Genomic DNA, 17,089 nt, shown 5'->3' with positions numbered 1-17,089 from the left:
AAACATAGATCACTTTGACTTTGCAAACACATGCCTGTGTATTAGTGGCAACAACGAGCTGACAAGGAGGTTCACTCTCAATATTATTATAGCGACCTTTAAGTTAGCAATACGGTTATTATAGTGTTCACGGATATTTCTACTCTTTTCTATTGTATCTTTGTATTAGATTCTTTAATTTGATTGGTTGATGTGTGTGGTCTGCTATGAAAAAGCTTTATACATCTGTACAAGGCAAATGGCATGCATTAGGTTGATTAAAAGTGTTTTTACTTTTGTGTATGCATGTGTGAAAGAGATACAATGTCATTCTTCTCCGTCATATATTGTGTGTGTGTGCTTGTGAGGTTGCTCATGATGAAATGAAATGGTTTCATGTTTATAATTTAGTTTTGCCGAACCTATTAACCATGTACATCAAAACCATTTGTCTTAAAGGTGAAAGTCTCGTGTGCCTTTTTTAAATATGTTGGCAGAATACGAGCATGGTTGAAACATGCATCAGAAAACAATAGAAATATATTATCTCAGAAAGGACATATACTTTCATCAGTAGAACTTTGGCATGTGAATTTTTGTATAGTGTTTATGAAGATACTGTTCAATGTCTAGTATAACCATGAAAGACAAATGCGATTATATTGGGTGGTATGTTTGATCCCTTGATGACATGCAATATCTGGTGGTAGAGAGAAAACTAGATCTTCGTTGGCATTTCATGCTTCTTATCATTAAGGAAGGAAATGAACATTTGCTATTCTGAGGACAAAATAATTTGCTAAGCCCGTTGCTAGGTCTCTCTCTAAAACGATTTAATGCTTCTTGATTGGGAGAAATACAAACGTAACTATCTGGTTGGTTTAATCTCCAACTGGAAAACTCTCGTGATATATTTTTTTATAAAAGGGTGAGTTAGTATTTATTGTGATAATTTATTAGTGACATTAAAATCCAAGCTGACTGACTGAATGTTCCTTTTTTAACTTCTACAAGTATCCAACGTTGTGATCTGGATTTGCCACTCTGATACGTCCATCAACATAGAACCTCAAATCACCCAGTTCTGTGTTAATATTACCCGATATATCTTGCTATTAAAATTTATGTAACTGTTGAATTATTAATTTTTTTATTAAAATATAGGATGCTGACTAATAGCAATGAACTATTGGTTTTCATATGTATGTAACTTTTCAAAATTTACTTTTACAATCCATATTCTTTGGTATCTTCTGCTGCGACGATGGTTCAAACAGGGATCTAAATTTGTTGTTTTTGTAGTTGTAGGTTTTAACGCCTTTTTCTGTACAAGATAGGCTATACATGGCGTCAGTATTAATGGTGGAGGAAGAACCCGGGAAAACCCCGGAAAGAACCACCGACCCACGAAAAAGAATGGGCAAGCTTTCTCACACAACCATATTAGCCGAACCAGACACTCGAACCCACGCCGACGGAGACGAGATGAGATCTAAATTTGACATTTTTTCATTATAGTAAATGCAACTTTAAATTAATTTAAATTCTAAAACTTACGCCAATTCTTCCACAGTCTGTTTTATAGTTTCTTCGTAAGCACGTTCTTTAACATAGATTCGAATGTAATAGTCTGAAAACTCTTCGGTCAGTAGGTGTGACACCTGAAAAAAGTTCTTAAATTTAGTTATGTCTTTCAGACACGAATGTATTGCAAATTGTATATATGAACACTGAAAACCCTCGGTAGTTACTTAACATGCCCTAAAATGTGACTTTTAGTGAAACTGACAAATTGGCATTATTAATATGGAAGCCGCCAATATAATCAAATAAGTTACTTTATTAACGAATTTTAGATACATTCGGAAACAATCTATATAATGCGATTGTGGCTGTGAAAATAATGATGTTGCGTTTTGATAAAAGATATAGGTAAAAAGGCAGTTGTCTTGAATTGTCAGGACTCAATGAGTAAAATATCCAGTATACGAACTTACAATTCTTGATTTAGTAAGTGCCTTCGATGATAACAGCAACATGGTTATTTACAATCTTACTCATCAGCAGAGAATGCGCATTATCACCTTTAGGATTAATAAAATTGATCTTATGCATTGGTGTATGATACAAAACTTCTGCCCGAGGGTAAGACCTTTTCATCAAATACTAGGCTGTACGCCGCAGTTTGATCCCGAGATGAAGTTTCCAATTCTACACTAAGCATAATGACTGATATTGCTTTTGACATTTCTGAACGCAAAATGAGGAGAGAATTAAAGAGGCTGATTGTGAATACATCTATAACTTTCAAACAGAATACCACCTATTGAAAATTTCCTGACCTTTAGATATAGCTTGAATACAATAGTGAATAAGTACAAATTAAGTTTAGTTTTATCCATACGAAAAGTCATGACAGACAAACAATTATGAAACAATAATTGATTCAGCTTTCCTCTAGGGTGGATTTGTCCTACAAAAAAGATGATTATATGAATGTTTAAATTATAAAATATAACATCGATTTCTCCACTATAATAAATATTTCTCAGATTAACCATTAAAACTAAGAGGTTAGTGGACACACAGAAATTAAATTATTGTATAGGCTCTACTGCTGCAATAGGGTTTGTTATAAATATATAAATTTTTAACATGTGATGTTAATTAAACAACAAGCATATTGCTAGGCTCTATGCTATATAATTTTGCTCACTCTGCATGGACGATTTAGAATGGACATACCTTTTGTTTTGGCACTGTGATGCCTTTAAAACGTCCAGAAACAGGGTCTCTTTTGTTGTAGAAAATCACCCTGTCCATCGGATTTTCGTCACCCATGCCATAGGTAAAAGAAATCAACTGCAAGAGAAAATACATAACTGATGTCGGAACACTCTTTGCCAGATATGACAATCCTCATAATACCGTATTTTATGGGAGTTCAAAGATCCACAGGAACAACAACGGAATCGTCTACACGTGATTCGAGAAACAGGTAAATAGGACAAATGATACATCAGCAGGTAAAACCATTAAAACTATATTCATGTAGAAAAAGTAGACAACAATGGCATTAGCTGTTATATTTGTATACATCACATAATAAATTCCTCAATGGTCAATAAGCTGATTTCATTTTAGGACCAAACACACTTCTTTATTAAATCTATATAATAATAATAATAATAATAATAATAATAATAATAATACAAGTGGTGAGTGTTCATGAACGGGGTGCAATAGTCCTGTGTGTCAAGGGTGCTAAATTACTATTTTGAATTCTCTGAATCCCAAATTTTGTTTTATGGAACTAAGTATTATTTGGGTAATTATATTGGTTAGACGGTTGTAGACATTACTTTAAGCTTTAAAGAATATTTTACATTGGGTTTTTTCCGGTTGCATAAATTATGTAACTGTTGCATTTACTCGTGCCAACTTACTACATTAATGATTTCATACGCGAGTATCTTGGCTCATGCGCATGTACCTTTTATATTTCCGATTTGGTCTTTTGACTCAATGAACCAAGAGCATTTATTTACCAGCATGAGCTTTTAAATCAATTCCGGGCCCTGACTGCAAACCACTTTACAGCATTTAACAATTTGACCGGGAGATATTATTACTGTTTTATTCTGCTTCGTCTCATAGTCACATAGAGGATTAGTGGTTTATGCTGATGAAAATATACTTTACTCAGAAAACATGATCTGAAAATTAAATCCCTTGAGTTCGTATGGATTGAAATTATTCTTATCTCTAAATCAATTCTGATAAGTACATTTCATCGTCATCGAGATTCACAAATTTACGTTTGAAATCTCACAAAGTACTCGAACATCAGACACAATTGACACTGATTAGAATTATATTATTATAAATGATGATTTCAAATACAATTGCCTCAATTTATTCAATCAAATAGTAAGGATATCTGAAAACTTGTAACTCTTTCTCAAGTCAGCAACCCTTATTGAAACTTTCGTGACATGCCGTCATTAAATTATCTGCCAAATTTATAACTCAAATAGTACTATGACGAGAACGAATTGAGCAGACTTTTTTATTAATGTTTTAACATATTCATCAATGCATGATAATGCGCGAGAGATTATAGAAGAACATCGGATACGAAATATTGTTCTTTATTCGGTCGTTATAACCGTGGATAAAGTCAGAAGGTGCTGTGTACCTTTGTTATTCAAGAAGCATCAGGTTCCGACTTTATCCGTCCTAAACTATTGAAAGAATCAAAGCATCAGATTTGAAAACCTCTCACATAATTATGCTGCATATATTTCTCAGTTTCCTTCTCAGAGGAGACTTGCCAACGTGATACATGTGCAAAACAAAATGCGAAAGTGATTTAAGCAATCAATACATAATATCTGTTTGAAGCTGCTTTGCAAACATTTTCGAGAGGATTGCATATAGTCATGGTTTTCATCATCATCATAGCTACCTTTAGGAACGTATATTATCATGCAGACATTTCGCCAGTATCAACACATAATTGATTTCACACCTTTTGGATGGGTTCTGGAGCATTTGTCTCTTCGAAAATTTCTGATGGAATTGATGTATCAGTGTGGACAATATTAAACGTATTTTATCTAATATATTCCTAATATTTACATGGACAAAATGATGTTCTTCAGTCTGCATATGTACCCAGATTGGATGAATAATCCATCTAGACATGAGAGCGATATGCGTTGGGAAGATTATACAAACTATTTTGTATTGATTATTCGATTCATGAGCAACAAGTGCCTGATATTAGCATAGATGAAAAGCTATACTCCAAACCAGGATATTTTGAATCGAAAATGTTAATTATAACATGATCGAACTGTTGTAAGGAGAGAAAACATAATATTAAAACTATATGGGCATAATATTAACAAAGGGAATACAAATGAACAACCAATGGTAAGAATATCTTTAAAAATATAGCATGAAAAGATTTGTTTAAAGTACAAAAAAAACTAGTATGAGAATTTCAAATTGTAATTGAAGACATTTGTTTAAAAATAAATGAATACTATTATTTAGGTCATTGCTTTTATGTTAACTTCAATCTTTCGTTCAAGACAATTTATTTTGTTCTTTCTGCTGGGCACGTTAAAAATAGCCACTTACGCCGTGGGTAAAACTTGATAAAAACATTGGTAGCAAATATATATATATATATATATATATATATATATATATATATATATATAAGTTCTCCGCAAAACTATATGAAAATCAGACAAGCTAATAAGGGATTGATTTAATTTGTTCTTAATACTTTGAATATTCATTTGATAGGACTAATCACATAGGGTTTAAAATCCTCTCCAGTGTGGACCATGTTGAACAGATTAAAGCTATTTTATCTAATATATTTCTAAAATATACATGGACAAAATGTTGTTCTTCAGTCTTCATATGTACATGGATTGGATGAATAATCCCTCTCGAAATGATAGCGAAATGCGTTGGGCAGACTATACAAACTATTTTGTATTAACTTTACGATTCGTGAGCAACAAGTGCCTAATATTCGAATAGATAAAAAGCTATACTAAAAACCAGCACATTTAAAATATCTTTTGAAATATAGCATGAACAGATTTGTACAAATAAACTAGTATGAGAACTTCAAATTGCAATTGAAGACATTTGTTTAAAAATAAATGAATACATTTATTTAGGTCTTTGCTTTTATGTTAACTTCAGTCCTTCGTGCAAGATGATTTATTATGTACTTTATGCTGGGTACGTTTAAAATAGCCATTTACGACGCGGTTAAGACTTGGTAGCAAATATATATAAGGTCTCCGCAATACTATATGAAAATCAGACGACCTAATGAGGGATTAATTTAATTTGTCCTAACTACTTTAAATATCCATTTGATAGAACTAATCCACTGTAGTCACACACAGGGATTAAAACACTCTCCATGGATAAAGAGCAAGTTCACACGAGTAATGTATTGGAATGGAAAAGGAGGATAAATACCTCTTTTGTAAGATCTAAAAACAAAGATTGTAACAATATCTACTTCTAGAACCTGATAGTATTAGAAGATATAAAAGATTAATACATGAATGGTAGTGAAGACGTTTGTCGTTGGTCTACAAATTGCAAGTGACAATCAGTACAAATCCAACCTTTACTTAATGTGTAAACAGTTCGATGTCATTGCTTTACAACTGTCTCATACTGATGATTACCTCAACCGCGACAAATTCAGAAAACCTCTCATCCACCTGTCTGAGTCTTTGTATGCATTCATTCTTTGCTTGTAGTGCAGTCTTATATGTGGTTCCACACTGAAAATAATGAACATGCTCCCATATTGTATTTTGATATATCTTGCGTCTTTATTAACACGGATATAAAAGGTTGTTTAATATTTCATTCTTTCTGCCAGACACTTAATCCAATGAAGTTTAAGCTTTCTAACTTTCGTCAATAATTATATCGGCTGGAGGTGGCTGTTCTTGATACCGTATAACTAAGCATTCTTAAATTTACTTATGGCAAGGAAGCTGGTGTTGGTCTTTTTAAACATTAAAAGGTAGTGAAGCAATATTAGAATGCCGCCAGATTCAGATTGCATACTGATCACTTTTAGGTCATTAGATAATTTCCAAATGGTCAAGGACTTTATGGAGGCAAATATACGGTAAAATGAGCACCTCTTGACTAGCGCACCGCTGTATGTCGAATATACTAAATCGTATTAAAGCTAAAATAGTATCTAAACTGGCTGACAAATCATAAAGCCATTGCCATAATGTCGGACACATGCAGAAGTATCTCAACAGAAGAAATAAAAAGGTCATCATGAAATTCCAATATAATGACCAAGTCATGTCTTTGAATAGGTAGAAATGCAGAAGAGTTGCACGGGCTTTACTGGATCAAAGCTCAATTTTCTATTTGATTTTTTGAGAGGTGGAGCCTGAGATCTTGACATTTATTCTTAAATAAACATACACTGACACTTAAAATATCAAAGTAACAGAAAAAACATTTAGCTGTGCACGAAGGATGCATTATACATACAGAATTAGCAAGTTATATCTAAATAGTTTTATTTATGTTGACAAGAAATGAACAATAATTCCTGCAAGTATAACTAAAACGTTAGAGAACTGGAAGTTGTGTGCAGTACTGAAAACTAGTCATACGCACTAATTCACCAACATATAGTTAAAATATTTATCGAAACTGAGGTAATCAACGCACTTACTAAATATTAGACTTCGTAGCTAACGTAATTATAAAACTAAATAATTTGTACAAGCTTTTCAAATATGATATGTCAATCAAGCTCCATAATGTCGCTTAATGGGGTCCAAATCTAATAATTGTCACACAGATCTGAGTGTATTGCCGATATAAAGCTCTTCATGAAATATAGTTGCAATCAAAGGAAGGATGAGGACACTTAATGTCAAAATTACGTTGGGCAGTGGGCATAATGCTGTAAAGTACTGCTGCAATCTTACACTTATCAATTCCATCCTGTAGCTTGCTTAGGAGGATTTATGTAGAAAATGTGAGTTAAATCACCCCAAACCAACCTCAAATGTGAAAGCTGATGTGTTCATAAGCCAGTGAGGTACCTAAGTATCTTAGTGATTATAACACTACCAGGTAATTATTAATAATGTCATCAGAATAATATGAAGTTACGGAGTTAATAAATTGGTTCGTGTGAATGCCAGTGTTCCAATCGAGTAAAACGTAAGTTTTTGTCTCTTGAGTACAATAATGTTTTGGAGGACAATCAAAATCTCATCTTAAAGATCGCCCAACGTCTTTTGAAAGGCATGTTTCATTACAAACGTTATTGGAATTCAACAGCTAGAGTGTGCAGAATCCATAGGGATGCGAATTGTATGCTGAGCAAGTGCCACACTTCCGCAAGCAATAGGAACTTCTCAACATCGAACTTATGTAAGCCTTGAGAAGCTCAAACTTCATTGAGAAGTTGATTAAAATCAAATCAATTTTATGATTGCTTGAGTGTTTACAACCCACAAGAAAGCCTATGCATGATCGATGGAGGCCAATCTCTCAAAGAAATATGAATCAGATCTGCTCATCATCGACATCATTTCAGTCCCTTGTCTAAATCACATTAAATATGTCAATGTTATAATGGTCTATTTGCAATGAATTTGATGAGATTATCAAATACCAAGAACTAAATATTCTGTAACAAAATTTGATCGCGCTGATGTTGAGATGAAGTTGAACTCTAATTATAAAGGTAACAACTAAAGTGTTTGCTATGCTGTGTAATGGACCATACATCTGCCAAATATTATCAGACTGAGATCATCATCGAACTCTTCCGAGTACTTATTATTATCAGACTGAGATCATCATCGAACTCTTCCGAGTACTTATTGTGATAAAGCCTCTAATGCAGTTTGGTTACAATCTTACCGTTCATGCCATGGCAATATCTAAGCATATAGGAACAGAGACCATAGATCAAGGCACTATATGCAGAAGGTATTCATTGCTATAATAATTTTATTGAGATGAAACTTTACAACAAATATAGTTAAAATATTTCAATACATTTCTAAGCTAGAGTGTTTCCAAGGTAATGCATTGGGAATGATTATGATAAGACATTCGTGAATTTTATGCACAGAATGTACTCGCCATTAAAACTACTCAAACTGTTACTTCAGTAAAGATTTAAAGCAAATTTTAAATAATATGACAAATGTGTTTTAATTCTGTCTTCTTGACTCAGTGAGGACACCTGCTGATGTAACTTTATACGAGGCCTCGCAATATCATTAGCGTAAATACAAACAAATCTTTGCTGATGTCTTACTCGATAACGCCAATGTCTTGAATAAGCAACTAATATGAGCACATGTTTAACATAAGCATTTTAAAGTGGACTTTACTGTCACAATTGAAAAATTATACTTTTGGTAAGTTTCAATTATGAATAATTTGATCTTTCAGTAGGGAGATTGTTGTTGTTGTTGTTGTAGGGTTTAACGCCATTTTTCAGCACACGATAGCCTATACATGATGGCCAGTATTAAAAAGTGGAGGAAAACCCCGGGAAATCCCCGGAAAGAATCCGACCCTCGAGAAACTACTGGCAAGCTTTCTCACATACCCTCATCGGCCGATTCGGAGACTCGAACCCACGCAGACAGAGGTGAGATGGCAGTGATCCGTAACGGACAGGACTTTAGAACACTCGGCCACTCGGGGCCCTTTCAGTAGAGAGAGCTATTTGCACTAATCAGACACAATAACGGACACACCTATTCATGTTTAATTTTTCATTTACCTTAAGATGGATTTCTCGATACATCCAGTAGAAGTCCCTTGCGTCTATACGGTCTAGTGTTTTAATTGCATCAGCGATCGGGCGGCCACGGCTGTAACCATTTTTATCATTGATGTAGCGAATGCGAGAGATAATCTCATCGGTAAGTCTTATGTACTTATCGGTCTGTTTCCTTTCTTCGTCAGTGAAGGAATCAATGAATGTATCTAGATCATCATCATTGTCCGGGATTTGGCTTATTTTAACCATTGGGTACAGTTCAAAATTGAAGACTCTGCATCTGAAATCAGAACCCTCCGATACGTGTCAAAAGTATTAAAAGAATCAACTACGCTAAAATCTCAAAAAAGCTGAAAAACAAATACATCTCATAACGTTTGTATCACATATCTTTAATATCGACAGAAAAAATGTGATATTGGTTTATTTTGTAAAACTGATTTGCTTGTTTATCCGTTAATTAGATTAATTAGAGCATTTTATGTAAGGTAAAGAATATTTGGGTGTACATATGTCCTGGAATGAGAGCGAAGTTTGTAACTCGTTGTATAACAATGGGATTATGTGTATATATGTATTTTATCAAATCTCTCCAGTGTACTTTGACGTAAAATCGAAACATCAAAGTACAATTTTAAGCAGGCTTAAATATTTATTGTTTGACACTGTGGTAATAGACCTATGTATTTGTACAGTAACAACCTCTTTTAGCATATATTTAAACGATTCCAGTTTGTTTTTTCATTGTGTCATGTTCAAATCGTGTAAATTAGCTTTTCATCTGTAACAGTGACCTAAATAGCATAATGGAAACAAACCTAACATACAAGTAATCGAAGAAGACATAAACATAATGGTTACTTACCCTTCTGTATTGAATTCTATATCTGAGGCCTTGAAAATATCCTTGATCCTATAATCAATACATTGACATATAAAATCATGAGGTATGCAGACAGTTGTTTATTATATGTAGACAGATCGCCGTGAATTACAAATATGTTTTGAAACAATTAGAACTGAATACACTAATCAACACTGAACATATCATCCTAACTCATAATCGGCCATAGCTAAGGTTCAAATTTCAAGTGTTTTTGTAATATGGTCAAATCTGTCTGAAACCTAAGTCAGGGCGTGTAAAATGCTGCTAACTGTGGGGGTTGCACTTCTTTCTTTTCACAGCAGTTGGTCACACCTTTGTGTATTAAAGATATGATCTTATGTAGTGATGTCAGGTTTCAATGATCTGAACTGATATTGTCCCATTATATTCGAAAAATCCATTATGATTGCAACATACTTTATAGGCAGAGACAACTCTGTCAGGCAGAATGTTTAAGTTTCATAAAATGTTGACAAGTTAACAAAGAAATCGAAATTGAGTAATATCACCCTCAGCTTTAATGGTTTATTACCCTTTTGAAAATCAGTTGTATATATTTCGATAGCAGTTGATTAAGTTTAATATTTATGTACTAAACAAATGTGGCATTTTCTCGAGTTGTCTTTGTTATATGTAGTTTTTATCCGTATTCAGTTTCCGTTGTTGAATACAATAAACATATTCTTAGAGTTCAATTCAAACGCTGGCTGCTACTTAATATTATATAGCTGTACACAATTTACAGTAATTACGTACCAGATGAAAGACAAATAATACAAGAAATTGAACAATTTCATCCGATCACGTCTTAAAAACAACTCTGTAAACAAAAAATGACGTATTCTGTAAACAAGCAATGGCTTCATTTCTCTGACATCAAGTGTATCTACAGAATATGATGCAATTTTATTTCAAGAAAACAATGAGGCCATATAACCATAATTATCCAGCGTTCCAGATAGAAGAGGATGTTTCAAACTATTTTTGTTTTCATGCATATATTTAGCAGAAAACGGGAATCGATTAAGAACTGGTGTAAATCTTGGCGATCAAGTTGTTCTTTAAAACAAATCGGAAATAAACAATAAATGATCACCATTTTGATTAAAACATGTCAAAAGTTCATATTTTGCGTAAACTAATATTGCTTTGCTTTAATCATATCTATATTGCTGACAGTCGTTGATGAATAGAGGTACATTTACTGTCAATTCGGTTTAATAGTAGAAAAGTTTCGTGCCAGCCGGAGCAAAACGCTTTCTATTCACAGCAACCAGTGAGCACCATAGTTTGTTTTCTAAACTATCTAGAATAAATTAACGTCATTTAAAGCAGCCCGACAGTTTGTTTGGACGACCCGGCGTATTCGCGGGAGTAAATGCACGTTAAAGAAAGGACAACATGCCTCCTCTAATGTAAGGTCAGCAGCAACAGGCAATAACTGCATGTCCGTAGACTCTTTAATTAATTTTAGGCAAGTGCAAGTGCCGTTGAACCAGCATTGGTTGGCTTTAAGAATGTTCATGTCAATAAAATGCGTTATAGTCATTATGTGGCTAGTAACAGTTGTTACGGATGTTACTTATTGCAAAGGTAAACACGGTTACTTACATGAGATTCATAGCAACGATCACTCGGTGCTTATAGACGTATCGCTCAAGGGTGTGTCTTGTTTGGAACATATTGTAGAACATTAAGGCATCCTGAAATGTATTAGACGGCACACGATTATCGTAAAAAATAACATCCTGTGTTATCTGTTGTCAGATATTTATAGTGGTATGATTTCATCCAATTTTCGTCTAAAGTTTGATGCACTATATTGACACTGTACTTGAAACGTGTCTCCTATACAATCAAAAAACGAGGCGGAACTTTATATCTTGTAAAAAGAAAAAGTAAAAACAAACACAGGACATAATTGAGAAGCTTTAGTCTTGATTTTGAGCAAACAATGTTATTTCAAGCAAACGAAACTAAAAGCCAGAAACAAGTAAGGCGTTGTAATTTTGTAAATGACTAACAACTATCAAGAATCAAAAATGCTTCAGAACCGTCATTAATCAAGAGAATAGCTTAACGATGATTTAGCTTGCATTGTCTGATTAATCAATCCAACAATAGATTGACTTTTATGACTACTGTTAGGTTTTTTGAATAGGTATCGGACATCTTTCAAATTACATAACAATTACATTTCTTTAGTATCGCTTGTATGACGTAACAATTACATTCTTTTAGTATAGTTTGTTTTCCAGTGGCACAATGCTGTTCTGTATAATGTGCACGGACTTGTTTGACTTGAATAACATTGGGTATCGGATTATGCATTTTCCAGATTATTTTAACTACTTCAGTCTACTGATACCGCTTCGTTCGGTTTTCGTACGATTTCTAACGATTTGATTGTCATACAGTTTCAAGTTCGTTCATTCGTTTTCGTGCCGTGTATCTTGCCGAAAACGTTATACTATCGTCTATGCTGGAATACCTTTTCTGGATATCCAATTTGATTGACTTGTGATTCTTCCTCCCTTGATGTCATTACCACTCTTGCTCCCAAGATGGCTCTCTCGCTGAAGAACCTCTCATTCATACCACAACAAATGGCGTCTCTGCATAAATAGTCCCACTTGTCGACGTCAATGGAATTGTCCTCATTTGATACAATCTGAAACCGAAAGAAAAATAATAATTCATATAACATTCTAATTCAAGTAATTTGATCAGATAGTAAAGAGAACACTTTTTTGTTCAATCCATCACTTATATAAACACACAGTAGATGTTCACCAAAATGTTGTATCCCGTTGCTCTAAAACGTTTAAAGCTACTTTTACTGTTATGATTTCATTCACAAGAAGTAAATTTTCTGGAAAATTATAACATTGCGTGCTCAATATATGATGCACAATCTCATAGTCAGTTTCCCTTTACCCAAAATATGTAAAGAACCTGTCTAATTTTATTAGATATAATTCGATTTCCATATCTTGTGACTGAGTTATATGAACTACTGCTGTTGAGTAAAGTATATCTTTACTATTTTGATTCATTATTTTCTTTAATATTTATATTTCTTTAGACGTGGCAGAACTTTTTTTTATATGCAATGTAAACAGGTATATTGTATATATTTTGAAATTATGTTTATATGTATATATGTGTATGTATGTATGTATGTATGTATGTATATATATATATATATATATATATATATATATATATATATATATATATATATATATATATATATATATATATATATATATATATATATATCACGTATATATTAACGTATATTACAGAACCTGGTACAAGTATGCCTTCTTCTTCTCATCCCTGCTCATATCCGAGATCTTTTTGCCCTAAAGAAAATATAGACGATTCATTACGTATTGAGTTTATAAAAGTAAAATAAGAAGATAGGGGTTATCATCCGCATGAGGAATGTAAATGTTGCATAAAAAATATATCCATTTATTCTCGACATTCGAAACAGTAAAAAGAACATTCACATTGCTGTGTTCTCCATTATTATCGGGACTTGGCATTTCATAAAAAACAATGTGTTGTAACTGTCCCCCTCCCCCAACTATACAAAAATGTCAAGACAGGTGGTTAATAGATACAGATTCAAATACGTAAGACGGAACGTGGGAATGAATACCTTAATATTATCTATCTACACTCAAATGTTTATTTAAATATATTTATGTTGAGTCTGTGATACTGATAATGAATTCCTACTTCTATTGAAGTGGCCCAACATGACGCCCCTTATATTCTGTATAACTTGTAATTCAGTCATGGAGTATACGTACCATTATCAACCTCATGCTGCATAACTTGTAATTCAGTCATGGAGTATACATACCATTATCAACCTCATGCTGTTTAACTTGTAATTCAGTCATGGAGTATACATACCATTATCAACCTCATGCTGGATAACTTGTAATTCAGTCGTGGAGTATACGTACCATTATCAACCTCATGCTGTATAACTTGTAATTCAGTCATGGAGTATACATTATCAACCTCATGCAGTATAACTTGTAATTCAGTCGTGGAGTATACATACCATTATCAACCTCATGTTGTATAACTTGTAATTCAGTCATGGAGTATACGTACCATTATCAACCTCATGCTGTATAACTTGTAATTCAGTCATGGAGTATATATCATCAACCTCATGCAGTATAACTTGTCATTCAGTCATGGAGTATACATACCATTATCAACCTCATGCTGGATAACTTGTAATTCAGTCATGGAGTATACATACCATTATCAACCTCATGCTGTATAACTTGTAATTCAGTCATGGAGTATACATACCATTATCAACCTCATGCTGGATAACTTGTAATTCAGTCGTGGAGTATACGTACCATTATCAACCTCATGCTGTATAACTTGTAATTCAGTCATGGAGTATACATTATCAACCTCATGCAGTATAACTTGTAATTCAGTCGTGGAGTATACATACCATTATCAACCTCATGTTGTATAACTTGTAATTCAGTCATGGAGTATACGTACCATTATCAACCTCATGCTGTATAACTTGTAATTCAGTCATGGAGTATATATCATCAACCTCATGCAGTATAACTTGTGATTCAGTCATGGAGTATACATACCATTATCAACCTCATGCTGGATAACTTGTAATTCAGTCATGGAGTATACGTACCATTATCAACCTTATGCTGGATAACTTGTAATTCAGTCATGGAGTATACATACCATTATCAACCTCATGCTGTATAACTTGTAATTCAGTCATGGAGTATACATTATCAACCTCATGCAGTATAACTTGTATTTCAGTCGTGGAGTATACGTACCATTATCAACCTCATGCTGTATAACTTGTAATTCAGTCATGGAGTATACGTACCATTATCAACCTCATGCTGTATAACTTGTAATTCAGTCATGGAGTATACATTATCAACCTCATGCAGTATAACTTGTATTTCAGTCGTGGAGTATACATACCATTATCAACCTCATGCAGTATAACTTGTAATTCAGTCATGGAGTATACGTACCATTATCAACCTCATGCTGTATAACTTGTAATTCAGTCATGGAGTATACGTACCATTATCAACCTCATGCTGTATAACTTGTAATTCAGTCATGGAGTATACGTACCATTATCAACCTCATGCTGTATAACTTGTAATTCAGTCATGGAGTATACATACCATTATCAACCTCATGCTGGATAACTTGTAATTCAGTCATGGAGTATACATACCATTATCAACCTCATGCTGTATAACTTGTAATTCAGTCATGGAGTATACATACCATTATCAACCTCATGCTGGATAACTTGTAATTCAGTCGTGGAGTATACGTACCATTATCAACCTCATGCTGTATAACTTGTAATTCAGTCATGGAGTATACATTATCAACCTCATGCAGTATAACTTGTAATTCAGTCGTGGAGTATACATACCATTATCAACCTCATGTTGTATAACTTGTAATTCAGTCATGGAGTATACGTACCATTATCAACCTCATGCTGTATAACTTGTAATTCAGTCATGGAGTATACATTATCAACCTCATGCAGTATAACTTGTAATTCAGTCATGGAGTATACATACCATTATCAACCTCATGCTGGATAACTTGTAATTCAGTCATGGAGTATACATACCATTATCAACCTCATGCTGTATAACTTGTAATTCAGTCATGGAGTATGCGTACGATTATCAACCTTATGCTGTATAACTTGTAATTCAGTCATGGAGTATACATTATCAACCTCGTACAGTATAACTTGTATTTCAGTCGTGGAGTATACGTACCATTATCAACCTCATGCTGTATAACTTGTAATTCAGTCATGGAGTATACGTACCATTATCAACCTCATGCTGTATATCTTGTAATTCAGTCATGGAGTATACATTATCAACCTCATGCAGTATAACTTGTATTTCAGTCGTGGAGTATACATACCATTATCAACCTCATGCAGTATAACTTGTAATTCAGTCATGGAGTATACGTACCATTATCAACCTCATGCTGTATAACTTGTAATTCAGTCGTGGAGTATACATACCATTATCAACCTCATGCTGTATAACTTGTAATTCAGTTATGGAGTATACGTACCATTATCAACCTCATGCTGTATAACTTGTAATTCAGTCATGGAGTATAAATTATCAACCTCATGCAGTATAACTTGTATTTCAGTCGTGGAGTATACATACCATTATCAACCTCATGCAGTATAACTTGTAATTCAGTCATGGAGTATACGTACCATTATCAACCTCATGCTGTATAACTTGTAATTCAGTCGTGGAGTATACATACCATTATCAACCTCATGCTGGATAACTTGTAATTCAGTCATGGAGTATACGTACCATTATCAACCTCATGCTGTATAACTTGTAATTCAGTCATGTAGTATACGTACCATTATCAACCTTATGCTGTGTAACTTGTAATTCAGTCATTGAGTATATATTATCAACCTCATGCAGTATAACTTGTAATTCAGTCATGGAGTATACATACCATTATCAACCTCATGCTGGATAACTTGTAATTCAGTCATGGAGTATACGTACCATTATCAACCTCATGCTGTATAATCTGTAATTCAGTCATGGAGTATACGTACGATTATCAACCTTATACTGTATAACTTGTAATTCAGTCATGGAGTATACATACCATTATCAACCTTATGCTGTATAACTTGTAATTCAGTCATGGAGTATAATTTATCAACCTCATGCAGTATAACTTGTATTTCAGTCGTGGAGTATACATACCATTATGAACCTCATGCAGTATAACTTGTAATTCAGTCATGGAGTATACGTACC

The 17,089-nt window shown here is 33.6% G+C and overlaps 1 protein-coding gene across 2 annotated transcripts in view; it reads right to left on the bottom strand.

Moving 5' to 3' along the window:
- LOC149771214 (uncharacterized) overlaps window positions 1–17,089 on the bottom strand; it is a 59,629-nt gene that overhangs the window by 31,356 nt on the left and 11,184 nt on the right. For both annotated transcript variants that reach the window (XM_089948717.1, XM_089948718.1), the window contains exons 7-14: window positions 13,514–13,570; window positions 12,694–12,873; window positions 11,814–11,905; window positions 10,182–10,229; window positions 9,317–9,596; window positions 6,210–6,308; window positions 2,725–2,841; window positions 1,537–1,640 (exon numbers count right to left, since the gene is read on the bottom strand). In XM_089948717.1, the coding sequence (XP_089804843.1) occupies window positions 1,537–1,640; window positions 2,725–2,841; window positions 6,210–6,308; window positions 9,317–9,596; window positions 10,182–10,229; window positions 11,814–11,905; window positions 12,694–12,873; window positions 13,514–13,570 (977 nt within the window). The remainder of the gene's footprint in view (window positions 1–1,536; window positions 1,641–2,724; window positions 2,842–6,209; window positions 6,309–9,316; window positions 9,597–10,181; window positions 10,230–11,813; window positions 11,906–12,693; window positions 12,874–13,513; window positions 13,571–17,089) is intronic.

Source organism: Sinohyriopsis cumingii, unplaced genomic scaffold, assembly GCF_028554795.1.
Source record: "Sinohyriopsis cumingii isolate HCF-2022 unplaced genomic scaffold, ASM2855479v2 utg002028l, whole genome shotgun sequence".
NCBI lineage: Eukaryota > Metazoa > Mollusca > Bivalvia > Unionida > Unionidae > Sinohyriopsis > Sinohyriopsis cumingii.
Note: the sequence above shows the minus strand (reverse complement) of the source record. Positions and strands in the feature narration are given on the sequence as shown.